Consider the following 27157-nt stretch of genomic DNA (forward strand, 5'->3'; position numbering starts at 1 on the left):
CCCACACACCTGAATTCAAATCTGCCACATTAGTGATGTCATCTTGGGTACGTTACTGACTCGGTCTTCCTCAATTTCCTCATCTGTCAAATGGAGCTAATTCGGCCTGGTCTTAGAATTATTGTAAAGGCACAATCAGGCAACATGGAAAATGCCCAGCATGAGGCCTGGTGTGTACTGGGCTCTCAATAAATGGTAGTTCTTGTTAATATTATGGGGAGGGAGGGCATGTACTGGGTGGTGGGGAGGACCGGCTTGGAGCTGCAGGAGGGTACTGGGTGTCTGAATACCATGGGAGGGGCACGGGGAGCATTTGGGCCCCAGGGAGAGGCTGCTCTCTCTCCCCTGGCTTGTCTGCAGCTGGCTGTGCCCTGCTGTGCTCTGCTGGGTCTCAGCACCATTTGGGAACACTGGGAAAGCAGAAGCCCCTCTATGAGGCCTATCCAGCCTCCAAACCCCTGTATCCCTGAGGCCAGGCAGGCCAGACCAGTGAGTAGATGGCCCAAGCAGATGAGTTCATTCGGTTCTTTATTGGTTGTCTGGGCCCTAAAGCTGCCCCCTCAACTTAGGGTCTACCTGAGCTGCACAGAAAGACCTGCCCCTACTATTGGGGCCAGGAAGCGGACAAAGAGGTGGTCCTCGTCCCAACATTCCCACCCCACTCTTTGGGGCTTGTGTTCTGGTACTGAGACTTCTAGGGGTGCAAATCTCTGTTGTCAAGGTTCATATCTCATCATTCTCCAGCTGAATAACGTGACCTTCAACCTCATTTGGGGTGTTCCTAGACTCCAGTGTTTCCCCTGGAAGCTCCTCTGCTTCCTTTCCAAGGTCCCTGGCCTCTACCTGTCCTCCAGCCTCTGCTCCGGGACCTGGGGCTTCTCTTTCAGCCTCCGCCTGTCCTCCAGCCTCCTGTACAGGCTCCGAGGACTCCCTTTTGGCCTCCACCCCTCCCCCATCTTCTCTGGGATCCAGGGCTTCCTGCAGCTCTTGCCTTGATGGGCTTTTAGCTAACAGGGACTGCCTCCCAACATCTTGTGGCTCCAGGGGCTCTCTGGGCTCCATGTGCCGAGGGGCCTCTCCTGGGAAGTTGATGAGCTCTGCAGGGGTCATTAGTCCGTCCCCATTCAGGTCCTGCATCTCAAGCACCTCGTCCACTACCAGGATCACCTGTGGAAGCACATGGTTGCTGTGGAGTCTGCAGTGAACAGAGATGTTCCCAGGAGCCCTGACCCTCCCCACATGTCTCCACAGCCCTGCCAAGTAGGCTTAGAGCACTTCTTTTATAGTGCATTCACCGAAAGAGTCACAATGAAAAAGACTGAAGCCCCAAGAAGTGGAGTCTCCTTCATGGGAGAAGGGGCACCCCAGCCCCCAGGGCTTACCGGGTTTGCGATCGGAAAATCAGCAGCTCCAGGTGCCAGAGCTTCGGTCAGCATGGACAACAGCTCCAGGCCATCCAACTGTCCACTCTGGTCATAGTCGTGGAGGGCAAAGAGGTAGAGGAGAACTAAGGAGGAGAAGCCGGATCAGAAGAGGCCTCGGGAACAGGTGGAAGAGGCAAGGGCACATGAGAGCCTGGGGTCAGTCCTGGCTCTGCTGCCCCAGGCACCCCCACCCCCTGCCCTCTGGCCCCAGGGCCCAGCCCCTCACCCTGCTCCCGGGTCATGTGTTCTGGCTCCTTCTCCATCTTCTCCAGTCCCTGGAGGTAGTTCCGCAGAAGCCTAGCGGAAACGTGGAAAGTAAGCCCCAGAGAGGCTGGTCTGAAGACCCTGGCCTACCCCCCAGGCCAGCCCACTCACCGAAGCTGCTCCTGGCCTGGCTGGAAGGGGTTGGGCAGCGGCTGCTGCTGCACTCCGGGGTCCAGCCTGGAGGAGGGAGAGAAGCGCCAGCCTGGCAAAGAGCCTCCCGGAGGATCCAGCCTACCAGCCTTCCACCCTCAGGCTCCTGGCAGCGTTCCCCAGACCCAAAGGGTGTTGTTCTCTCACATTTCCAAAAACCTTGTGGGGAGGAGGCCCTTCTGGTCTCAGAAGCAGAACCTACTCCCTCAGACTGTTTTTATAGATTCCTAACTTAGATGTTAAGGGAAAACCCAAATAAAGCATCTGGTTAGACAGAGGCCAAATGAGGCCACACTTAGTAGAAACAAGTTGGAAACCCGAGAAAACAGTGAGTGGGTGGCCAGACAATGTGGATTGTGGTCAACCTTCTATGTCAGGGCCGGGGCCCCAGGGCAGGTAGGTCTCTGGCTCAGCCCAAAGATACCGCCCGGTTTTCCACAGACCAGATTTGCCCCATGACACAAGGTGAGGACATAGATGTTGGTTTTGGAGTTTCGATCTGCTTGGGCTCTCTTTCTCAGTCCTTGAAGCCCGAGATTTGCTCTCAGTTCTGGATGGGCTGCCTCTTTGCCCAAATCAGTCCAGACCCGTGAGGCCAGTCCAGACCCGTGAGGCCAGTTTGCTGGCAGGAGCCATAGCATCAGCCTTTGTCACAGCCACCAGCCTTGCTGCTGTTCCTTTATCTGTCCCTCCACTCCACCCAGCCAACCTACTATGTGGTCTTTACACCCAACACCTTGAGAGGGATGTTCACACAAAATAGGATTGATATGCCAATGATCTCGAAGGCTCTGGCATTCCCACATGAGGTGTTGAGAAGAGGAGTGCAGCTTCTTCCCAGGCTTCACACCCCATTGGAACTGAGTGCCGAATCCCAGATGAATCAATCCCAGCAAACACACGCTGGGTGGGTGCCCACTCTGCAATGAGTGCTCTTACAGGCACAGGCAGGGGTGGCAGCAGCTGGGGGCAGGGGGGCAGATACAGAGCTCAGGGAGCATACACTCAGCCTCCTGCCTCCCAGAGGGGCCCAGATTCTCCAGGGACTCCCCGCATCCCAGCCTGTGGCCCTTCCCTCTGAAGCCCGTTACCTCACGGTTCCATCCTTGGGAGCGGCCTGGCTCAGGGGCAGCAGCAGCACTAACATTCTCACTGGCAAAGGTAACAGCATCCTTGCTGGAACTGGAACTAGGAACAGAGTTAGGGAGTCAAGGGGAAGGAATATCTGCCACAGAGTGGGGGAATCAGTGGGTCAGAGGTGCCTTCTCTCCCTGCCTCCACCTACAGCCCAGGTGTCAGGACTCCTGCTCAGGGAGGAGGCACACACAGACCTCAGAGATCTCCTGTGGAATTTGTCCAAAACAAATCTTACTCCACACCCACTGGAGTAAAGCTGATCAAGCAGACCTGCTGTGGTGGAAATGGCTCCGCAGGCAGAGGTCTCTCCCCCCTTCGCTCCCCCACTGAGGTGCCCCACCCATTCCCCACACCCATCCCCCTACCATCACCCCCACCAGCCCCTGAGGTGCTCCTAGAAGTGCGGTTTAAGTACATCTACTCCAGTCTAGTCCCTCATTTTGTAGATGGAAACTAGCTCAAAGACGTTAAGAAAAAGGCCAAATCAGAAATGCAGAGTTGCCAAAAGACCAAGACGGACACAGAGGCAGATTGTTAGCTTGTATTTATCAAAACTCACCTAAGAAAAAATCCATAAAGGTTCAGACTCCTTTTTTTTTTAAAGATTTTATTTATTTATTCATGAGAGACACATAGAGAGAGGCAGAGACATAGGGAGAGGGAGAGGGAGAAGCAGCCTCCTCACAGGGAGCCTGATGTGGGACTCAATCCCAGAACTCCAGGATCACACCCTGAGCCAAAGGCAGACACTCAACCTCTGAGCCTCTCAGGAGTCCGGAGGTTTGGACTCCTTGCACAGGTCTAAACTCAGGTAAGGATTGAAACAAATCAGAGTCAAACCAATGGTGGCCCTAGGACCTGTTCACTGAATGCAGTTAGGAAATCCCAGTAGAAAGGAAAAAACAAAAGCTTCCCTTTAGACCTACACTGTGTAGGCCCATTGGCAACACAAGCACTTGGTTATATGAAAACAAAGAGAGAAAGGATCTATCAGAAGCACAGAGCATGAAGCTCACTGATGAGGTCCAGGTGGATGTGCACATCATATGATCTCCTAAGGAAGCACACACCCACCACAGCTGAAGCCTGAGACCCCATCCCCATCTCTAGGAAGACAAATCACCAGGTGCTTGATGGTCTAGGCAGAGGATCAGGAACCCCTGTCATGGTCCTCGACATTCTGGCTGGCACGGAATTCTCCTGGGGACATGTCTGTAGCTTTTACCAGATTCTCAAAGAGCTCCATGACTGTAACAAGTTGCAGAAGGACCGCAAGGATGGCAATCAACTGCCTCAGAGAGGTGAGGTGGAGCTGGGGAGCACCTGGCCCATGGAAGATACATGTGGGAGCCTAGCTGTAGCTGTGCAAGTGGAATCACCTTGAGGAAGAAGCAATGAAACATGGAAGTCCACAAGAAGGTGAAGCTACCAAGAGGCATAGAAACAGCCTTTAGTTTTCTCTGCATACATGGCCTCTACAGATATCATGAGTCTACACAGTTTATTGGTGTCCATAATCCCCAATGGCCAAATGGGTGCTGAAGCCACAGTTCCTCTAAAGGTGTTCACAAACCCTGGTTGGCAATATAGATCCTTGAGCTTCGGTTGTCGCATCCAAGAGAAAAGACAAGTATTAGTCCTGTCTAAGGGAAGGAATTGGAACTGAGATCTCTGTATCACCAACTGGGAGCCCTCCAAGGTCCCACTGCAGTGGACACATCTCAGTGAAAGGGTCGTTTAGAAAAATATCCAAACCTCCAGACATGGAGTATGATGGTAAACATCCCAATGAAAGTAATTGCGAAGCTGGATAAAAATAGAAAGTACCTTTTCAAATGCATTGAGTTGGTAAGAAAGTAAGAAATTATGAGTACGGTAATTCTGAGGAGGCAATGAGATTGAGGTCAGCTTTTGCCTTAAGAGTGTCTGTCAAACCAAACCCCAGGTGAATCTGCATTATCAATCTGAATGCCTAGTGCAATACAGGAGCCCCGAGATAAGCCCTGGACCCACCCAGGGTGAGGAGACTAATAGGAGATTCCCTACATAAAGTTGGAATTCAAACAGCCCGACTCAATCATAAGGGTGAACAAAAAAGTAAATGTGCCACAAAGAAGGGCAGCATAAACCTTGCCTATTTTGACTTCAAAGCTGGGTGGAGAGGGCAGCCCGGGTGGCTCAGCAGTTTAGCGCTGCCTTCAGCCCAGGGCGTGATCCTGGAGACCTGGGATCAAGTCCCACGTCGGGCTCCCTGCATGGAGCCTGCTTCTCCCTCTGCCTGTGTCTCTGCCTCTCTCTCTCTCTGTGTGTCTCTTCTCTATGAATACATAAATAAAATCTTTTAAAAAAAAGTAGTTATATGCAATTTTTAGGAAATGAACCTACAAAGTATAGACACAGGTTGAAAGCAAATGGATGGTAGAAGTATATATAAAGCAATTAAAAAAAAAAGCAATAATAGACAAAAGAAAGCTAGTAGGGTTTTATTGACATTAGACTAGATTTTTTTAGACTAGATTTTAATGTGAAAGGCATTATTATAGATAAAAGAATGTCAGTTAAAATTCATAAAAATTTAATCCCCTGGGAGGATATCATAGTTCTGAACTTGTATATGTCTAATAACATAGCCTCGAAACATCTAAAATAAAAACTGACATAACACTACACACCTATTAGCATGTCCAAAATCCAGGACACTGACAATACCAAATGCTGGCGAGGATGTGAAGCAGCAGGAACTCTCATTCATTGCTGATGGGAATGCAAAATGGCACAACCACTTTGGAAGACTTTTAGGCAGTTTCGTATAAAACTAAACATATTCTTACCATACAGTCTAGCAAATCCACCAATTGCACCCCTTCATATATACTGAAAGGGGCTGAAGAATTATGTCCACACAAAAACCTTCACATAGATGTTTATAGCAGCTTTCTTCATAATTGCTAAAATTTGAAAGCAACCAAGATGTACTTCAATAGGTGGATGGAGAAATAAACTGTGGTATATCCAGACAATGGAATATTAGTGCTAAAAAGAAATGAGCTATCAAGCCACAAAAAGACCTGGAAGAATTTAAGTGACTATTACTAAGTGAAAGAAGCCAATCTGAAAAGGCAATACACTGTATGATCCTAACTATATGACATTCTTAAAAAGGCAAAACTATGGAGACAGTCAAAATGTTGGTGGTTGCTAAGGGTTGAGGTGAAAAAGATGAAGAGGTGGAGCATAGAAGATTTTAGGGCAGTGAAACTACTCTCTATGATACTATAATGATGGATTATACATTTGTCTAAACCCACAGAATGTATAAGAATGAACCATGTCATAAACTATGGACTTTGAGTGATGATGTGTCAGTGTGGGTTCATCCAGTCATCCAGTCATAATGAATGTACGCTGATCTGGGATGTTGATAATGGGGGAGGTGTGTATGGGGGTAGAGTGTGCAAAAGAGATATAGGAAATATCTGTACCTCCTTCTTAATTTTGTTGTGAACCTAAAGCTGCTCTAAAAAATAGAATCTTAAAAAAAAAAAACCAGCAGAACTACAAGGAGAAAAGTCGAATCTGCCATCATGGGAGGAGAATTTATCATACCTCATTCAGTATTTGAAAGATAAGCAGACTAAAAATTAGTAAGAATGTAGAGGGTTGAATAAAATATTTAATATGCCTGAGCTAATGAGCAAATGGGAGACTACTGCTTCAATCTCTTAGCAAATACATGTTCTTCTTAATGCATGTGGAATATTTATAAAAACTGGCAAGTAGTAGGCCAGAGCATATGGCTCAGTGCATATCAGAGAATCTGTCTCACACCATATTATATGACTAACATATAATTACATTAGAAGCCAATAACAAAAATGATCTCAAAAAATCTCACATATATGGAAATTTAAAAGGCACACTTACATGTGGATTACAGAAGAAAATCATAATGGAAACTGTTAAATACTTAGAATTGGATACTGGGAAAATATACTGGGAAAAATACTGGGAAAATATACATGAAAATAAGACAGGTAGGTGCCCCTGGGTGGCTCAGTTGGTTAAACATCTGTCTTTGGCTCAGGTCATGATCTCAGGGTCCTGGGATTGAGCCCCGCATCAGCCTCTCTGCTCAGTGGGGAGCCTGTTTCTCCCTCTGCCTGTCTCTCCTACTCATGTTCTCTCTCTCTCTCTCTCCTTCTCTCTCTCTCAAATAAACAAGTAAAAAATAAAAATAGAAAGAAAAGAAACAAGATAGGTAGCCAGAGCGGTATCAGAGGGAAAGTGGGTTGTTAAAAGCATATATTAGGTAAAAGTTCACGAGTTAAGTTTCCAATTCAATAAGCTAGTAAAATAGAATAAGCTTAAAGAAATGAAAAATAAAAGATGGCAGAAATTAAGAATGTGATAGAGAAGAACAATAAAGCTAGAGACTGGTGTTGCTTTAAAAAGGACTAATAGGGGATCCCTGGGTGGCTCAGTGGTTTAGCGCCTGCCTTTGGCCCAGGGTGCGATCCTGGAGTCCCAGGATCTAGTCCCGCGTCGGGCTCCTGGCATGGAGTCTGCCTCTCCCTCTGCCTCTGCCTGTGTCTCTGCCTGTGTCTCTGCCTCTTTCTATATATAATAAATAAATAAATAAATAAATAAATAAATAAATAAATAAATAAATCTTTAAAAAATAAAAAATAAAAAGGACTAATAAAATAGGGGTGCCTGGGTGGCTCAGTCAGTTAAGCGTCTGCCTTTGGTTCAGGTAACGATCCCAGGGTCCTGGGATCGAGTCCCACATCAGGCTTCCTGCTCAACAGGGAGTCTGCTTTTCCCTCTACCCTTCCCTGCTGATTGTGCTCTCTCAAATAAATAAATAAAACAACAACAAAAAAATACTGATAAATAGACAAGCCTCTGACAACTTGCATTAAGAACAGAGAGAAAAGGCACAAGTAAACAACATTAACAATGAGCATGGGGATATAACTACAGAAATAGCAGAAATTAGATCTTAGAGGTTAGAGCTAATTTCTTAGAAAAACCTAATAGCAAGACTGATGGAGAAAGAAATAGCAAATCTTAATAGTCCTATAACCATTAAAGAAATTGAATCAGTGAGGATTAACCTATATTGTTTGAGGGACTACAAACTCGAAACGTTTCTAGAAAGCAGCCTGTGCACCGATTGCCATGAAACTCTGACCCAACAATACCAACCTGAGGATTACATAGGGAGGAGCTCAAATGGGAAAAAAATTATAAAGATACTTATAACCATGTTATACGTATTAGTCAAAGAAACATAACCTGAATGTCTAACATTTAGGCAATGGCTAAGCAAATCACATTGTATGAGGGAGCAATTAGAAATAAGTCTTGCAGAACACCTGGGTGGCTCAGTCAGTTGGGCTCTTGGTTTCTACCAGGTCACAGTCTCGGGGTCTGGAATCGGTCTCCCACACCAATCCCACCCCCTATGTCAGGCTCTGCATTCATCAGGGAGTCTGCTTCTTTTTCTTTCCCTCTGCCCCTCCCTGCTCTCTCTCTTTTTCAAATCAATACTTTTAAAAAAATGATAAATATTGCAAAAAATAGATTTGAATATATCTATTCAAAGGTTAGATAGGTTTTAGGGGTGCCTGGATAGCTCAGTTAGGTGTCAGCCTTCGGCTCAAGTCATGATCTCAGGGGCCTGGGATTGAGCCCCATGTCAGGCTTCCTGCTCAGCAGGGAGGCTGCTTCTCTTTCTCCCTCTGTCTCTCCCCCTGCTTGTGCTCTCTCTTTCTCTCTCTGTCAAATAAATAAAATCTTTAAAAGTAATTTTAAAAAAGCTTTAAACTTCTGTATTATGAAAGACACCATAAGTATAACAGGACAGGTGGGATAAAGGACTGGAGGAATGCAAGTAGGTTTCAAAACTACTCGGGTTCTCTCCACAGCGGGGAGCTCACTGCAGCCTACCCCAACAAGGGGTCAAAGACAGAAATCTCGAGAGAGATTTCCTACGGGGGACTGACTGAGTGTAAAGGCTGCAAGGCTGCAAGGCTGCAGACATCTGTGCCTAAACCAGGAGGATTAGGAAGAAGGTCTTGCCCACAGGGGGCTTGAGTGTTCAGGAAGTAATGACTGGGGGATCCCTGGGTGGCGCAGCGGTTTGGCGCCTGCCTTTGGCCCAGGGCGCGATCCTGGAGGCCTGGGATCGAGTCCCGCATCGGGCTCCCGGTGCATGGAGCCTGCTTCTCCCTCTGCCTGTGTCTCTGTCTCTTTCTCTCTCTCTCTGTGACTATCATAAAATAATAAAAAAAAAAAAAAAAAAGGAAGTAATGGCTGAAGGAGGGTATGGGTTCATGGGTCAGAGGGCGCTGGTTCTTTACGTCCAGGGTGCTGCTGGGGTTTTCGGGGGTGGTGGTGGCAGGGTTCAGCTGAGGGTTTTAGACTCTAAGGTGGAAGAAGAGGCATATAATTGCTGAGAGGGCCAGCTGGCCAGAAGAGGCCAGACGGAGAACGCCAGAAAGAACAGACCCTGGGACTGATGCCACAGGGGGTAGCATGGCAGCACCAGATGTCAAAGACCTATGTTGACAAAGACCAGAAGGTGAGCATCCATAGGGAAGGCAAGTATAGATGTAAGTTTGTAGAATGAAGATAATACTATCAAGCACCTACTATGTGTGAGGAACTATCTTATAAGTGAGATGATAAAACAAAGTAGAATTACTTATCCTTGTAGTTCCTTAAAGCTTGCAAACATAAAACAAAGGAAAGATACAAATGTTAGATAATGATTGGGAGAAAGAGAAACACAGACTTCCTAAGGATGAGGTGGCACAGCCCAAAGGTGAAGGGTAGGTCCAGGCCCGAAGCCCCAGGCCACCTGAATCCAAACTCCAGCTCTGAAACGCAGTAGCTGTGGGACTTCTGTGCTTCAGGTTCTCCATCTGCAACCTAAGGCAGACGAGAGCATCTCTCATGGGGTGTGGGGTTCGATTTTACACATCCTACACATTCTGCACAGTGCCTGGTCATCCAATAATGCCTTTTTTCCCTCTGGAAATTTTCCTGGATTCCTCTGCAGTGGCTTCACACATACCCACCCTCCTGGTCTCCCCACTGGATACCCTCAGATTGTTTTCTGCACTGCCACCCCATCTGTTCACTGCCAGGACCTGCGCCTGCTGGAGGGACTGGAGTAATTTAAATCCCTCAGAGCTGCCAAAACCTATTATCTGGGCTTCATGTGTGATCATGCACTAGCAGGTGCCTTTTAAAAGAGGACTCTCTGGTAGTAGCAATTCAGGCATAAAGGGGAAGCACCCCTCAGATCCCACTAATCCACTCATTAGGCCAAATGTGCTGGTTTGCAAAACAGGTCTACAAATTGGTTGACACTTCTTTCCACAAAGGACCAAGTCCAATTTGCCTTTCCATGTATGCGATCTGGACTTAGCCACTCACTTCTAATGAATAGCTGAAATACAGCTACACGACTTCCAGGCGTATGTCATAAAAGGTGACATAGCTTATACCTGGCTCTGCTTCTCTCTTATCTCCCCACAGGCCGATATGCACCTCTGGAGCCCTGAGCCACCATGGAAGAAGTCTGGAAGGAGAAAGAATTTCAAGACTGCACGCTCATGAACAAATCCATGTTATTGTTTCCAGCCACTAAGTTTTAAGATGGTTGTTGTCTTAGTAATCAGAACTGTGTGTGACTGGGCAGTAGTCACATGGAGCCCACCTCTCAGAGGGGTTCTTGGCTTAGTGTAATGCTCTGCTGTCACCATCTTGAAATTCTTTCTCCTTTTTTTCTTAATTAAGTAGGCTCCACGCACAGTGTGGGGCTTGAACTCATGACCCTGACATTGAGAGTCTCATGTTCTACTGACTGAGCCAGCCAAGCACCCCATCATCTTGAAATTCTTTTTTTTTAATATTTTATTTATTTATTCATGAGAGACAGGCAGAGACACAGGCAGAGAGAGGAGAAGCAGGCTCCCTGCAGGGAGCCCGATGTGGGACTCGATCCTAGGACCCCAGGATCACGCCCTGGGTCAAAGGCAGATGCTCAACCACTGAGCCACCCAGGCATCCCGAAATTCTTTTTTTTTTTAAAGATTTTATTTATTTATTCATGAGAGACACAGAGGGAGAGAGAGAGAGAGAGAGAGAGAGAGAGGCAGAGACACATGCAGAGAGAAAAGCAGGCTCCATGCAGGGAGCCCAACGTGGGACTTGATCCCGGGACTCCAGAATCATACCCTGGGCCGAAGGCAGCGCTGAACCGCTGAGCCACCCAAGGACTCCACCATCTTGAAATTCTTAATCTTGTTCTTGCCCAAGGCCCTGAAAGCATGTATCTGATCCTGAACCCTGCCTACATGAATTACCATTATTCTCCTCTTGGTCCTACGCATCCATCACATGTATACAACTATAAAGTATGTATAGTGGACAGAGAACAGAGCTTTGGGACCAGCCCCACCACAGGCTGTTAATTGGGTAAGTTAATTATCCTCATTGAACTTCAGTTACTTTATCCACACAATGAGATAATAACAGAACTCACCTCACACAATTACAATGGATAGTAAATACATAATGAATTCCCTCTTGCACAAATTAATGTAGTAGCATCTTTCTTGTCCTTGCCTCTGGTAGCTTCTCCATTCAAGGAACCCTTCAGGGGTGCCTGGGTAGCTCAGTTGGTTAAGCATCTGGCTCTTGGTTTTGGATCAGGTCATGATCTTGGGGTGGTGAGATTGAGCCCCGTGTCCTGAGCATGAAGACTGTTTGAGATTCTCTCTCTCCTTTTCCCTCTGCTCCTCCCTTTGCTCTCTCTCTCTCTTTCTCAAATAAATAAATCTTAAAAAAAAAAAAAAACTCTCCGTCCCCACATTAATCTTCCTTAGCTAGAATGCCACTGCCACAAAATCTTCAATGGCTCCCAATTTCTATTACAATCCAGAGTCCTCAGCTGGGCATTCAAGGCCTTGTATAATCAGCTATGAAGTTACCATTTTATATTCATCTTCCGGGGCTCCATTACATTAACACTTGGCTTCAAACAGAAGGGTTACTGGAGTCTCCCAACATACTTCTGACTTTCACTTTTCAGGGCTCTTGCCCAAGCTGATTTACCCTCTACCTGGAATACCCTGGGCCCTCCTGACAACCTGAGCACTCTGGTTACAGTTCATGTCACAAGCTTAAATAACTGTATGTGGACTATTAATGCCATCTAAATAATATTCTCTTAAGTTATGCTTCTAACTGTCCTTTTTGGTACAGGCGATCCACCTCTACTGTTTAAAAAAAGTCAAGCTTAAAGGCACCTCGAGTAATGTGTAATGAGGTTGGTGTAATGTGATTTGTTCACCCTTAAGACATTTCTCAGCATTTACAAAAGTTTTTGTAAGCAGCAGAAATAAAGCCATTATGAACCACTTCCTAATCATCTCCTATAACTGTAATGCCCACAAATGTAATTTATCCTCAGACCACCTGAAAGCCACAAGTCATAGTTAACAGTTATGATGTAATTCATAGTTATTCACATCCTTCACAACACACTCACATTCATACACTCACATTTGCAGTGACTCTCAGGCCTTGGATTGCTTCAAGCCAGTGCACCAGCACATGGGAAGAGGGCCCTCCTGGCATGAGACCTCTGATTAAATCCTGCCTCCCAGTCCTGAAAGTGTGATCCGGGTGGGTGTCTCACTCTCTCTGGGCCTGGGGTAACAGTATCTGTCTTGTAAGGGCCTGGGGAAGATGCAATGGGATCATGCAGGTTGAATGACGGGCATTTGAGTATTTCCAGAGAATCTAGGATGCAGCAGAGGCCTTTGATCTTGGGTAGTTTCCTGTCCAGTGCAAAACTTTCTTCCACAGCATCAATGGCCATTCCGGCTTGCTTAACTCTCCAGGCCAGGAGTCTAGCACCTCATAGGGCATCCACTCCATTTCTGGCTGAGTCTAACTGTCCAAAAATTATTTTGAACCAAATCCTATCCCTCTGGTGGCCCCCTCTGGCTCCCAAGACACCATCTCCCCCCCACCCCCCCCCAAAAAAAAAGGAAAAGAGAGCTTCTACAGCCAAAAAGTTCCCACCCCTGAGAGCTGGTCTCCACCCTGCCACTTCCAGCTGGGCGATAACCTGGGGCCCCTCCCAGCCCCCCTTTTCTTCATCTGCCAAATGAGGATGAAACTCCTGCCGGCCCCCAACCTCCCTCCCAGGATGTCAGAGCGACAAAGGAGCCACTGGAGGGAAAGGCGGGTGGGCAATTGTGAGCCCCCCTCACCACACCTGGGAGCTCAGGATTCTCTCCGGCCCCTCCCTCTACCTGGTCTCCAGGGGAACCTCCTCCCGCCGCAGGGGGGCACGCAGAGGGCCTGCCTCCGCAGCCCGGGGGCCCGGGGGCCGGGAGGGCGCCCCCGCCCCGCCGTCCCGCCCCGAGACCCGCGCGTCCCCGGCCCGCCGCCCGCCCAGCCCGGTGCCCGGCCGCCCCGGGGCGGAGCGCGGACCCACCTGCGGCGGCGCGGCGAGGGCTGGGGTCTGGCTTCGCGGCGGCTGAGGCTGTGCGCTGGCCGCGCCTCGGCCCGCCGCCGCCGCCGGGTCCTCCCCCCCGCGGGCCGCTCCACGTGGCCGCTCCACGTCGCCCTCCGGCCGGCCGCCGCCCTGGCCCGGGCAGAGTCCGCAGCGCCAGCGGGCGCGGGCAGGGCCGCCGCCTTCCGCAGCCCCGGCGGCCGTCCTCCCCGCGGTCCCGGTCCCGGCGCGGGGGTGAGCGTGCGTGCGTGTGTGTGTGTGTGTGTGTGTGTGTGTGTGTGTGTGTGTCTCGGGGAGAGACAGACACAGACATAGGCACAGAGACCGGCGGGCAGATGGTGACGCTGGTGTGTATGAGAAGCATGTCCAGCGGTGGTGACGCTGCCGGTGCCGCTGCCTGCGGGCCCCCAGATGTGCAGGACAAGACAAGGCTAACTCACTGTGATGGTGACTGGGGTGGCTGTGGCTGTCCTGTGAGGCACTTGTGACAGTAGGCGTATGGGACCCTGTATCCAGAGCGACAAGATGGCCTTGAGAGGGTATGGCCAGTGTGTGAATGACTGTCCGGGTGTGTGACAGGAGAGGATAACGAGTGGCACACGTGTCAGGGTATCTGGTGGACCTCTTCCTGAGTCGTCTGTGATGCTCAAGGCACAGTGGTGACTGCCGGCTTCCAGGGAAGGTGTCCTTGTGTGTGGCTCTGACCGCGGGCGGCACTGAGAAGTGGCTCCCTATGAGGCACGGTTGGGAAGGGGGCTGGGGAAAGGATCATCTTAAGGGAGATGGTGGGGATCCTTTGCTAGCACAGAGGGTAGCTTTGCTGTCAAAATGGAGCTCATCTACTTTTGTTACAATGTAATGTTTTTTGTTATGGATGCTTCAGACTACATCCTCACCCACTGGCCCAAGGTCTTAGCTCTTTAAAGGAATAACTTATCTCTCCAGAATCTTCAACTTCTCCCTCTCCATCAGCTCCTTCCCATCAGCATCTATCACAACAAACAGACTTTCATCAAGGTCACCCTGTCTTCCTTCCTATGGTAGACACTGCTGGATTCTGTCTTTTGGAATTATGGTTTCTACTGGTTTCGGCAACACCATTCTTTCTCTTGGCATTTCTTCTTCATTTTTGTTATGTGTCAGAGTTCCTTCCATCACTATCTGTTATGGTTGGGATTGAACCCCTCAAAAATTATATGTTGCCATCCTAATCCCCAATACCTCAGAATGTGACTTGATGTGGAAATAGGGTTGTTGCAGGTATAATTAGTGAAAATGAGGCCATGTTGGTCCACTCCACTCCGGTATGACTGGTGTCCGTACACACACACAGCATGCGAAGATGCAGGCAGAGATTGGAATGAAGCTTCTACATGCCAAGGAATGCCAAAGATTGCCCATAAGCTACGGAAGCTAGAGAAGAGGCATGGAACAGATGCTTCCTCACAGCTGTCAAAAGGAACCGATCTTTCTCAACTCTGGACTTCCAGCCTCCAGAAATGTAAGACAATAAAACTTCTGTTGTTTAAGACAGCCAGCACGTAGTACTTGGTTATGGCAGTACTGCAAACTAATATATCATTTAAATGCTGGTGACTACGAAATCTCAAATTCCAATCTCCAAGCTCCAGACCACTTAAGGAATTGACATCCTCTAATTTGTGCCTAGATTTATATTTATAAAGGTGACTGAGTGATGACATGGAGAGGCCAATACCATTGAAAGAAAATTTTAATGTTACAGTTCCCCTAGAAATAAGAGACACAGCTCACTACATAGGATGACAGGGGGAAGCCCAAGGTAGTGGGCAGAAAGGAACAAGGGGGTAGGGGTGGGCAGCACCTTGGTGGCTTAGTGGTTGAGTGTCTGCCTTTGGCTCAAGGCATGATCCTGGGTCCTGGGATCATGTCTCACTTTGGGGTCCCCAAAGGGAGCCTGCTTCTCCCTCTGCCTATGTCTCTGCCTCTCCCACTGTGTCTCTCATGAATAAATACATAAAATCATTGCAAAAAAAGAAAGGAACAAGGAGGAAAGGCATAGGCCACAACCTTTATTAAGTGCAAAAGCTAAGTCAAGGCAAGGTAGACAGTTTAGGATTGGCTAGTTTGAGTCATTCAGGCAGACTTTGGGACATAGGGACTGTTCCTAGTTATCTGATACCTGACCTGGGTTGATTTAGGACAGGGGAAATACTGGTTTGTTGAGTGAGAATTAGATAAAGGAGCGGCTCAGAGTATGGCCTCTGGACTGCAAATGAGATGTCAACTTTGGCCGTTAGTTTGGCCCCGTGATTAATGGATGTCAAATAGACAAATACATAATCTAAGAAGACAAATTAGGACACCTACTAGCACGCTAACCTCTATGCAGCTAAGTCAGAACATATCCTCCTCCTCCTCAAACCTTCCTCTTCCCCAGTTCCCTTATCCCAGGAACTGGCACTGCCATGCATCCCTGAGTCATATAGTCAGAAACCTGGGAGGCCTTCACGACTTCTCCTTCTCCTCTGACATCCAACCTACCACCAAGTCCTATCAATCTTGCCTCCGATCTTAAAGATCTTCACTCCTCTTTAGAACTTCCTCTAGTCTAGGCAGCGTCTGCCATACCAAAGTTCTCTTAAAGGCCTAACTGGCCTGTTTCCATTCTCATCCTCCTCCAATCCATTCTCCATACTGCCTGAATGATTCTTCTGAAATACAATTCTGGCCACGTTGCCCACTCTTTCTTAAAACGCTTTGGTGGCTTTCCTCCACTCCTAGTTTAAATTCTAACTTCCTTTATGTAGCTGCTCACAGCCTGATTCTTGACCATCTCATATGCTCCAGACACAACAGATTTCTTTTGGTTCCTTTAAGAAGCCTCTTATAGGGATGCCTGGGTGGCTCAGCAGTTGAGCGTCTGCCTTCGGCTCAGGTTGTGATCCTGGGATCCTGGGATCGAGACCCACATCGGGCTCCTGCATGGAGCCTGCTTCTCCCTCTGCCTGTGTCTCTGCCTCTGTGTATGTGCTCTCATGAATACATAAGTAAAATCTTAAAAAAAAAAAAAAAAGCCTCTTATATCCAGGCTTTTGCTTATGCCGTTTCTGCTCCTGGAACTATTCTCTCCCTACCTCTCCATGGCCTGGGAAACTTCTACTCCTTTTTTTATTTCACCTTAAATGTATCATCATCTAACATCTGGGTACACTTTCTCTGACCCAGGGAATTTGGGCACCCTCCTCAGTGCTCCCACTGCAGCTGTACTTCCCTTACCTAGCCCCATGCCCTATGGCAGGGATTCGACCCTGACTATATGTTGGGATCTTCCAGAGAACTGTTTTATTGACACCTAGGCTTCTCTGCCAGACCAACTATGGTGGGGGGGTGTGTGTGAGGCCTGGGCCCTGGGAGTTTTTAAAACTCCAGATGATTCTAATCTTCAACCGAGTTTGAGAACCACTGCTCTCTATTCGATTACATATTTGTTTCCACATTCCAGTGATGACAGGGAACAGCATCCCCCGGGTATCCCAAGTGCCTGGTACAAAGTGGGTGATGAGTACACATGTTGTACTTGACAGGGATGATATGGAACAGGGCAGGATGACACTGTGTGAGTGACTCTAACCTGTGTTGATTTTTAAGAAGATTTTATTTATTTACTAATGAGAGACAGAGAGGCAGGGACATGGAGAAGCAGGCTCCCTTCGGGCAGCCTGATGCAGGACTTGATCCCAGGACCCCGGGATCACGACCTAAGGTGAAGGCAGTCGCTCAACCACTGAACCACCCAGGTGCCCCGGCGTGTGTGACTCTGTGTGGACTGCTGCCCTGTGTGGCTGCGTCCCGTGAGCCAGTGGCTGGGTAGCTGGGGCCGGCGCAGGCCGCCGCCGAGGCCGCGCGGCCGGGCAGGGCTCGAGAGGGGCGCGGAGGCACCTCCCACCAAGATGGCGGCTGCGGGGGAGGCCGCCAGCCCTTGCAGGGGGCGGCACCGCCGGTGACCGCGAGGCGGAAGCAGGAGGCGCGCGGGCGCGCGACCCGGGCGGCGACGGGCGCGGTGGCCATTTGCAGGTGACTCGGCTCGGCTCTGCGTCCGGCGGGGTCCGGGCAGCGGCCCTCGCCACGCCCGCCGCGGCGGTGGGCGGGGCCCGGACCAGGCCCGCACAGACGGTCCAATGGCGTGTGACCCGCGGGGCCAGGCGCTGGGGCCAGTCACGAACTTGGGAGTCGGGACCCAGCCGCCCAGGATGCCGAGCTCCTCCCAGAGCCCTCCGAATGTCACCTGGACAGAGCCCTTCTCTCTGCTTTTAGTCCTTGGCGCCACCCTCTACTTGGGCTATTACTGGAGATGTGTGCCCCAGGTGGGTGCGGGTTCAGAGCTCTGGCCGGCGGGTTTAGGATGCTCCGGGCTGGTGACTTCAGCTGGTGACTGGTCCTTGCTCGAGCCCTTTGTGGGAGGCAGCACGATTGGGCGTCCTGCAGCAGGTTTAATTTGATGCCCCTATTCCACCACCAGCCCTGCCGCGTGCTCCAGCAGGGTTCTGCTTTGCTATGATCATCTAACGGAGAGTCGGTTCTTGCCTGCCTAGATTCTCTGCATCCCATATGCTCCCCAGTTGGGGAGCCAGTTGGGCCTTTCAGGCACCGGAGGGCTGTTGGTCCCTATGATGTGGGACCAAACATTTGGGGAAGCGCTGGGTGGAAGGCATCCTGAGATGTCAGGGAGAGGCTTTCCTCTTCTAAGAAGGCAGTCTAGCCCAGTTTCTCACTAGCTTCACTGAATAAAGGAACCAGGGACCTGTGTGGTTCTGGGTAATTCCCACCACCCCATCGGCTTAGTAGGGTCTTGCTTCTCTTAAAGCCTGGTGGAGGTTCTCTGCCCAGCTCAGGACTAATGGAAAACCCTGTTGGTCATTCTACCCTGTTTTAATTTCTAGGCTCTCCATGTAAATACGGCACAATGGGAAAGTCTGAAGAGGTTGATTTTGATGACCTTGGGAAATTTTCTCTGAAATTTAGATAAAATACATAATTTACATATCCAGAAAAATCTACATCTCTTAACCTTCATTAGACTGTTCTAGATAACTGAGTCCAATAGAAAACCTATTGATCCAAACCCTTAAAAAAAAGATCTATGGGGAATTTAAATGTTACCTAGACTTTTCTCTATTTTCAGAGCTTTCTACATTCACATTAAGTTGGCCTTACTGAAACAAATGATCCAAACCTCATAGTACCCTATAAATCTTACCTTCTATGCCTGATTTTGAAAGTTGGTCATTTCAGACCAGAGCTGTCCTTAACTAAACATTTTCATTTGCTTGCAACCAGCCACAAAGAAGTCAAGTATGCCCCTTCTTTATACTCCAAACCCTTCGTTGACTTCCAAAATTATGGTTAAAATGCAGGAAAAGTGCATTCTGAAAGTCCTGAGGAGTTTGGATTGCCTAAAATGGTAATAGACTAGTATGGATTCATCTAGAGAGACCAGTGGCATATTACTAATTCTCAAGAATGAGTCAAGAAACTCCTTACTAGAGCTAAAATGAAATTAATCTGTGACCTAATTTGTTCTACACTGCTAAGCTGTTTGATCAAGGATTCCATAAACTGGTAACAACTCAAAATCCTGGCAATATAGTACAGTGACAGAGTACAAGCTACAGTCAGACCTGGGTTTGAATCCCACCTCTGCCACTTGACACCTCTTGCTGTCTTTGGCAAGCTTCATGACCTTGATAACTTATTCAATATTCAAACCTGTTCCCACAGGGGATCTCATGATCTATGTCAAAAAGCTGTTGTGAAAGAAAATCACAGGGGTAGCCCCGGTGGCGCAGCGGTTTAGCGCCACCTGCAGCCCAGGGCGTGATCCTGGAGACCCTGGATCCAGTCCCATGTCAGGCTCTGTGCATGGAGCCTGCTTCTCCCTCTGCCTGTGTCTCTGCCTCTCTCTCTCTCTCTGTCTCTATGAATAAATAAATAAAATATTAAAAAAAAAGAAAAGAAAGAAAGAAAATCACAGGATATAATCATGTAAAGTGCTTAGCACAATGCTTGAAACATGAGCCCTCAACAAATTTTACCTACTAATATTGGTGGTAACAGCATAATTGGGAATTCTGCTCTGCCTCTTGCTTGCTGTGTGACTTTGGACAAACAACTTAATCTGAGCCATAGTTTCTTCATTTATAAAATATCCTATTTCATAAGGCTGGGCTAAGCCTCGTACCTGCACACAGCACACAATGAATCACAAGCCTCATCATTCCAGGGTTTAAGGAGCAGGGTATGAGTCACATCTTACAACAGTTGCACTATCAACTTAGCCTCTCTAGTTCATAATTTACCTAGTCTTTTTTGAGTACTGAGACTGCAGAAGACATAGGAATCTTGTAGCCAGATTCCTTAGGACCTGCAACAGAAATGCAATTTCTATTTCTTGAGCCTGAGGCCTTTTAGCTTTCTACAGCATACCCCTCTTTCATAAACCTATGTGGCTGGGCCCTCTCATTCACTTGTGCATCCAGAAGAACCAAGCAGAGGGGCTGAAAGTCAGGGCCAACCCCCCACTGACGTGTCTGTCCCTGCCATTCTATCTCTGCCACCTTCCCTTTGGCTGGCATGAAAGAAAAATCCGTTCCCATTGGGACTATTCCTCCTTTGGAATATGCTCTAACAACAGGGGTCCCATGAATAAGAAAATGAGGACCTGTGGTAGAGGACTTTCAGCAGTGAGCGCGTGATAGGGAATGAGAATATGTGGCAATACGTGGTGCTAAAACCAGGAGCCAGCATGGCCACAGCTAGTCTTAGGAAAATGCCAGTGTGGATCATTCAACTGCAGGGCAAAAGTCACAGAATGAATGGGGGAGCTATACTTCAACCTTTGACCAGGATGCCAACCCTTTCTACTTGGGAGTCAGCTGGTAGCTGCTCTTTCCAATTATCTCCTCTTTCCAAAATGGGTTTAGGGCATGGATAGGCTGAGCAGGAGTTGGCACTGGTCAGCTGCTACTGAGTCTGTTCAGAGTCAGGCTGGGGAGGTAGCACTCCGAACTGTTGTTCCTCAGGGCTCTAGCTGGACTACATTCACAGAAGTGACCTGGCCATTCCGACCAAGGTTTGCTAGATTTCTTACCACCAGAGGCTGGCCTCCAGAGAGGGGTCACTCTGGCATCGGGTGCCTCACTGGCCGTGCAAACACCAGGGGAGTGAGGCTGACTGTGTTGTGGTTGCAGAAGCCTCAGCTGGTGACTGGGTCCTGGTTTCTGGCCTTCCTGGAGCAACACTGTCCAGTCACTCTGGAGATGTTCTACCCTACGCTGTGGTGTTTTGAGGGGCGGCTACAAACCATCTTCCGAGTCTTAGTGCAGCCTCAGCCTCCAGTCGCTTACTGGAGGTAAGAAGGGACTGGGGGATAAACATGAGGTTGCAACTACAGGGGAATCCTGTGTATCTCTTTTAAATTGAAGGTAATTTTTGCCCCATCTATCCTGGTGTTTTGGGAATAACAATGAGAGTGGCTGTATGAAAGGGCTATTTAATTGCTCAACCATGAGGTAATATTTAATCTTTTATGTCCATTATACTTTGTTATGATCTTTTAATTTTTTATTTACTTACTTTAGAGAAAGCACAAGCACGGGAAGGGGCAGAGGGAGAAGCAGGCTCCCTGCTCAGCAGGCTTGGGGCTCGACCTGGGGCTTGGGGCTCAATCCCAGGACCCTGGGATCATGACTTGACCCAAAGGCAGACATTTAACCGATTTGAGTCACCCAGGTGCCCCACATTTCATTATGGTCTTAATGTCTTGCATAATGTATAACCTCAAACGATGCCAGTGGGAAGGTCTGGGAGTTGTGGGGGAAGAGAGGTAAACTTTTTGAAGTACATAGTGTCCCTAAATAGTATCTTTGTGTGCCCTTTTCTCCAAAACCACAGTGAAGTCCTCCAAACCCCAGACGGAGGCCAGTTCCTGCTAGACTGGGCTTGCCAGCACGACAGGAGTCAGGGCCCTGACCCTACTACCCAGCCCATTGTATTACTGCTTCCTGGTATCACAGGCAGTAGCCAGGACTCCTATATCTTGCAACTAGTTAACCAAGCTCTGAGGGATGGCTATAGGTAAGAAGGGGCCAAGTCCAGAGGAAGTGGGTGGTGTCTGAGAACTTGTAATGGGAAGGTCAATGAAGACCCTGATACCTGTGGGGAGAAGGCACTCTATGAAGGGCACCTTCTGACTGGGGTCTTTCTGAAGGCTACCAGAAAGGGAGCGGGATTTCTAGGGAGGGTTTCGCTGAGATGTACCTGTGTGTGCCACAGAGCTGTTGTATTTAATAACCGGGGCTGCCGTGGGGAAGAACTGCTGGTGAGTACCCTCCTTCCTCATCATAGCCCTTCACCCCACTCCCTTAGCAGATCCTTGGTCCTGGGGCTCTACCTACCTATCTTTCTTCCATGTCCCTTCCATCACTTGAACCCTTCCATCTTTCTGCCTTCTGGCCAGGGCCCTCCTCCCTACCCAATGATCTGGTTTGCCTCAGACCCACAGGGCCTTTTCTGCTGGCAATACTGAAGATCTGGAGATAGTTGTGAAACACATAAAGCACCACTACCCCCGAGCTCCACTGTTGGCCGTGGGCATCTCTCTTGGAGGGTAAAGTTTGCCTGGGCTTGACCTGAAGGCCCAGTCTTGTTTTCTCCTCCATGTCTTCTCCCCTCTCTTCTGTCCCCACTCACTAATGCAAACCCCTCTTTCATGGCCCCTGGTCCATCCTTCAGGATACTAGTGCTGAATCACCTGGCACGAACAGGGCAGGCTTCTGGGCTAGTGGCGGCACTGACTCTATCTGCATGCTGGGATTCCTCTGAGACCACTCGCTCCCTGGAGACCCCACTCAACTCACTGCTCTTCAATCAGCGCCTCACTACTGAGCTCTGCCACATTGTGAACCGGTAGGGTTTGGCAAGTGGGAAGAGGCAGCAGACAGGGTGGGATGGCAGACATACCAGGTTCTCCCAATGCTCAGGTCAGTTCTCTATCTGGGTTTGCTCACTCATGAGATAAGACAGGGTCAGGTCCAGGAGAGTCAAACCTCTATGAACTCTTTTGCAGAAATAGAAAGGTGATGGAAAAGGTGGTGAACGTAGACTTCGTGCTACAGGTATAGTCTTTTAACCACTACCCCATGCCCAAAAATGTTCAAGATCTTCTTACTGCCTATCCTCATCCTAGCCTACCCCACTCTCTACCACGGGCAGGCCCGCACAATCCGCCAGTTCGATGAGCGCTACACAACTGTGGCCTTTGGATACCAAGACTGTGTTACCTACTACCAAACAGCAAGCCCAAGAACCAAGGTAGATGCCATCCAGACACCTGTGCTCTGTCTCAATGCAGCTGATGACCCCTTCTCCCCAGTCCATGGTGAGCACCCTGAATCTGGATGCTTTATAGGCCCTGGGGAAAACGTGCCATGAGGTACAAGTGGAGAGAGCCTGGGCTCTCAGGAAAGGTCAGGGTTCCTGACCTCCTCTCCAACCTCTCCCCAAGCCCTTCCGCTACAGGCTGCCCAACACTCTCCCCATGTGGCACTGCTTATCACAGCCCGGGGTGGCCACATTGGCTTCCTGGAAGGGCTGTTCCCCTGGCAACACTGCTACATGAACCGTCTCTTGCATCAGTATGCCAAAGCCATCTTCCAGCATCCAGTGGAGCTGCTCAAACTCAGGGATCTCTCATGCTCTGAGGGAGGCAAGAGCTAACAGGAGTACCAATGGGGTCTTAATTCCGTCTTCACTTATTTATTAAATATCAACTTTTCCTGAAGAATGGGCTGAGGTTCATTTTCCCTTTCCTCAAAGCTAGAGTAGACCATCCAGGAACTTCTCGTATATGTAGCCTAGCTGGTTCAGAGTTACCAGCTGGACCCAGAGATTATTGCTTGAGTCTTCCTTTTGCTCCTTCCTTCCCAGATTGCAAGTCCTAGGCCAGAGCTTGCCCCAGCAAACACCAGGGGCTCATGTAAAGTACAAGTGATGGACAGCAGTACCTCTGGGTTCTTGGGCATCTTCATATGTTTCTGGAGAAAGGACAAGCTCTGGAGCCTCTGTTAGAGGGAAGGATGCAGGGAGTGTGGTCTGGGCTTCAGACACCACTGTCCTGGGTCAATCCATGGATGAAGAATGAATGGTTCCCAGGATTCAGAGTCACACAGGGCCATAGCCAAGTTTTCAGTGGGCAGGGCAGGCAGTGCCCATCGGTATCATCAGAAGCAACCCCAACTGGGGACCCAGGTGGAGTAAGCAATGGGGTCCAGACCTCCACTCTGGTCTAGAAGGTGGCAGTGTCCAGGCTCCTCATTCCCTAGGAGCAGAAAGGCTAAAGAAAACCTGGAAAGACACTCTGAAGCAGCAGGATGGTCATAACAATAAGCCCGACACAGAGCAGGAGCAGCAACCACACAGGAACACTCCCTGCAGGAGGGTAAGGAAAGAAGTCAGTAAGTAAAGGGGCTTCACAACCCTAAGAACAGGACTACTCAAGAAGGGGGCAGATGGCTGCAAACAAGCAGCCCATTCTCCAGGAGCAAGTTTTGCTGCAGCTAGAGGTAGGGTGGTACCCCCCCACTCCAAAGACTCACTCCGTGAGGGCAGCAGATGCAACTGGCAACGACTATCCACAGCTACAGAGAACAGGGCAGTTTCATGGAACCCAAGGAGTTCGGGACCACGACCCTTCTCAGGTAGAAAGGCCACATCCGTCACGACAATGCCATGAGCTTCCCTCACATAGTAGAGGCACTGGAGACAGAAGAACTAATGAGGGAAGGCCCAGCTGGAAACATTCCTTCTGGAAAACATGCTCCCTATCCTCAGATGGCTTTCCCTCTATGAGTTGGGTCTCCTTCCTGCTTAGATTGAAGCAGGCCTACAGTCCCCACCCCAAAGAGCCCTCAGGGCCATGACCACCTCTACCCATTACCTGGAGAGAGAAAGCTATGTAGATGGCAACAGAGCCGGTGACTGTGCCCAGGCCTAGGAAGGTGCCTGATTCACTGCAACAAACAATAAAGTGTTCACTGTTCTGGAGGCCTGTGCGGCAACATTCACGAAGAGTGGTCTTCAGAGCCTCAGACCAGACACCTTCCCGAGCTCCCCCAGGCACCCCGCAACCGGTCAAGCCACCACTGTCTCACACCTGACACTAAGGCAGGAGATGACTTCATGACCACAGGACTTGGTGCGAAGGGGCAAGAAGGTGGAGCCATCCCAGGCTGTGAGGTAGCAGGGTGGGGGCTGGCGCAGACGCTTGTGGGGAATCTGTACCGTGAAGAGTCGCAGCCTGGTAGGTTGGTCTGGAACGTGCCCAAACCTGGGGGCCGGGGGAGAAGCTGTTCAGTTCCCAGGGCCAGCCCAGCCCTTCCCAGAGGTTTGTGCCCTCCTATCCCCTGCCAAGCCACCAAGGCTACAATCCTTCCCAGCTTCCCCCCAGTCTTTTTCCACTCCCCCACCACATCTAGGCTGTGCCTCTTTTAGCTACCCTCTGGGGTCTCACACCTGCAGGCCTGGTAGCGGTAAGGCGTGTTAGAAAAGGTGGGTCCATTCTCTTGCCAGTGCAGCTGTGTCACCAGCTGATCCTTCTGCCACACGGAGGCCTTAAGGTCCCAGCCCACAGTTACCAACTAGTCAGGAATCAAGATTCCAAGGATGGACAGTTAGGGGATCCACTTATGGGACAAGCAGCATAATCCCCTACTTTCTCCACCTTCTCACTTCCTCACCTTGCCATCAGGCCCCAAAGCCAGGTCCTCAATCTCTCCTTCGTGGGCTCTGAACTCCAGAACTTTCTCTAGGCTGGGTACCTGCAGCCAAACCATCATGGTTACCCCAGGTATCTGGTAAGAGTGCAAGCATCCCCTACCCCTCCTTTTTTCTGCCACTCAGTGCAGGCTTTGCTCACATTGTTTCCCAGAACCCATGTTTAGTTTCTCACAATTCTGGCCTTGCTGGTACCAACCACTGATTCCCTAATCCCCGAAACCACACCTTCCAGATACGAACGTAGCCATCTGTCCCTCCAGTGGCAAGCAGTGTGTTATCGTGGTTGAAGCATACAACTTTCTGAAACGGATCAGGGCTGAAGTCTGTCTGCACGGCTTTCAAATTCTCTACGCTCAGCTCTATCCCCTCCTGGTGGGTTTCAGCTCCAGGCTTCTTCTCTACTGGGGCTGCCCCCTTCCTCTGTCGAGGCCCCTGCTCCTTGGAACCTGCAATAAAAAGAGCCTGCCAGGTTCCAGGCTCCTATAGTAAGTAGTACCGACCCCTTCCCTAGTAGTGAACATCCAGCTTCTTGCCTGCTACCATAACCCACTTCCAGCCCCACTTTTTTAGAAACCAAAGTAAATGACCTTATGCATTCAATCCTTTCCCCAAAGCTAATGAGGGAGCTTCTCACCTGCCTTCTCTACCTTGGTTTTGCCCTTCTGCTGGTGGGTCTGGAAGCGCAGGAGCTGACAGTGGGCATCCTGCCCTGCAGCAAGGATGTTACCAGCCAGAGCCAAGTTCATGGTAGCCCGTGTCTCTGTGTCATGGGAGTGTAGCAAGGAGGCACTAAGGCGCCCATTAATCTGCTCTAGCTGTAGAAAGTGCTGTGGAAGAGGGAACCAGGATGAACAAAGTTCAGGGCTGCCCGGAGAGCACCTCAAGTTTGCCAAGGGCGAGCTTACATCCTATAGTCTAACGCCCTACCCCTTTGGTTACCGCACTTTCTACTTTAAAAAGTTTTTTTTCCAGCCTGCTTGCTGCTTTCCCTTTTTTTCTTTCAAACCGCACAAATTTGTACAGCAGGCAGGGTGGGGATTAATACCTCCAGTTTACAAAATAACAGAGTGACCCTCAGAGGAGTGAGGAAACCTAGCCTAAAGGCAAAAGGCAGCACTCTTGCCGCTGCTGGAGAGCAGCGGGACAAGTCTTTGCGGCCTCCCCAGAAAAGATCAGGAGATGGCCCCTGGAGCTGCTCCTGAGGTTCAGGTGAACCCTAAGTTCCTGCTTAAGCGGCGCTGTGTACTGTTTTTAGTCTAACTTTGGAGTTCCTGGTAAGTTCTCAGCTGAAATTCGCGCTAGGCGCCGGAAAATCCCGGGCTTCCCACCCGGGAGGGGCAAGGTCTGAAGCTCGAGGCGCGGCCATCCCCGAGACCACCTACCACCATCGCCCATGGCGTGACCCGGCCCCCGTGACCCTGAGCTCTCACCACGCCATTCTTTATGCCCGTCTTGGCAGCGCCTCCTCCTCCTGCAGCAATGAGCAGCCCCGTGCTGGGGTCGACCTGAAGCGCGTACAACGGGAACGGGGCCCGGTACAGCTCTGGCGCCCGGCGCCGGCCCATCCTGATCGCCACGCGCTTCACTCTAAGCACCGCGGCACCAGGGACATGCCGCGCCCGGCTTTCGACCACTGTCCCGGCCGCTATTTAACCTGGTCCGGTGGCCGCCAGGAGGATCCCCAGCTCCTCTCCCACACCCCTCGGAGTTGCCAAAACTCCAACCCAGAGACTTGCCAAAACGACACTCGGGGATCAGTCTCTCCGCCCCCCCAACCAGCCAGTTCGGGCTGTCGCGCAGTGCGCACGCGCGCCTAGCCCGCGCTCTC

The 27157-nt window shown here is 49.7% G+C and overlaps 3 protein-coding genes across 10 annotated transcripts; 1 reads left to right on the plus strand and 2 right to left on the minus strand.

Moving 5' to 3' along the window:
• Positions 1-511: 511 nt before the first annotated feature.
• On the minus strand, positions 512-13894 carry CGREF1 (cell growth regulator with EF-hand domain 1). Of its 3 annotated transcripts, none has more exons than XM_035700276.2 (7): positions 13498-13618; positions 12555-12731; positions 2930-3026; positions 1800-1865; positions 1651-1721; positions 1383-1507; positions 512-1167 (listed from the first exon to the last, which is right to left on the minus strand). In XM_035700276.2, the coding sequence occupies exons 3-7, from the start codon at positions 3007-3009 to the stop codon at positions 724-726; spliced, it is 786 nt and encodes a 261-aa protein (XP_035556169.1). In that variant the 5' UTR covers positions 3010-3026; positions 12555-12731; positions 13498-13618; the 3' UTR covers positions 512-723. The 3 variants fall into 3 exon arrangements, with proteins under 3 accessions (XP_035556169.1, XP_035556170.1, XP_025310176.2); XM_035700277.2 differs by lacking the exon at positions 13498-13618 and adding an exon at positions 13080-13198; XM_025454391.3 differs by lacking the exon at positions 12555-12731 and having other exon boundaries at positions 13498-13894.
• Positions 12552-23338, plus strand: ABHD1 (abhydrolase domain containing 1). Of its 5 annotated transcripts, none has more exons than XM_025454382.2 (10): positions 12552-12677; positions 14849-15016; positions 20745-20905; positions 21448-21630; positions 21829-21874; positions 22050-22162; positions 22288-22461; positions 22622-22670; positions 22768-22933; positions 23060-23338. In XM_025454382.2, exons 2-10 carry the CDS (start codon positions 14942-14944, stop codon positions 23269-23271), a joined length of 1179 nt encoding a protein of 392 aa, XP_025310167.1. In that variant the 5' UTR covers positions 12552-12677; positions 14849-14941; the 3' UTR covers positions 23272-23338. The 5 variants fall into 5 exon arrangements, with proteins under 5 accessions (XP_025310167.1, XP_025310168.1, XP_025310169.1 ...); XM_025454383.3 differs by lacking the exon at positions 12552-12677 and adding an exon at positions 13627-13749; XM_025454384.3 differs by lacking the exon at positions 12552-12677 and adding an exon at positions 13864-14054.
• On the minus strand, positions 23295-27142 carry PREB (prolactin regulatory element binding). Of its 2 annotated transcripts, XM_025454387.3 has the most exons (9): positions 26760-27142; positions 25964-26156; positions 25555-25775; positions 25290-25370; positions 25066-25190; positions 24707-24880; positions 24491-24563; positions 24150-24309; positions 23295-23982 (listed from the first exon to the last, which is right to left on the minus strand). In XM_025454387.3, the coding sequence occupies exons 1-9, from the start codon at positions 26892-26894 to the stop codon at positions 23888-23890; spliced, it is 1257 nt and encodes a 418-aa protein (XP_025310172.1). In that variant the 5' UTR covers positions 26895-27142; the 3' UTR covers positions 23295-23887. The 2 variants fall into 2 exon arrangements, with proteins under 2 accessions (XP_025310172.1, XP_025310173.1); XM_025454388.3 differs by lacking the exon at positions 24150-24309 and having other exon boundaries at positions 23929-23982; positions 26760-27139.
• Positions 27143-27157: the final 15 nt, after the last annotated feature.

The sequence above is a fragment of the Canis lupus genome, chromosome 17 (assembly GCF_003254725.2).
Source record: "Canis lupus dingo isolate Sandy chromosome 17, ASM325472v2, whole genome shotgun sequence".
In the NCBI taxonomy this organism is placed as follows: domain Eukaryota; kingdom Metazoa; phylum Chordata; class Mammalia; order Carnivora; family Canidae; genus Canis; species Canis lupus.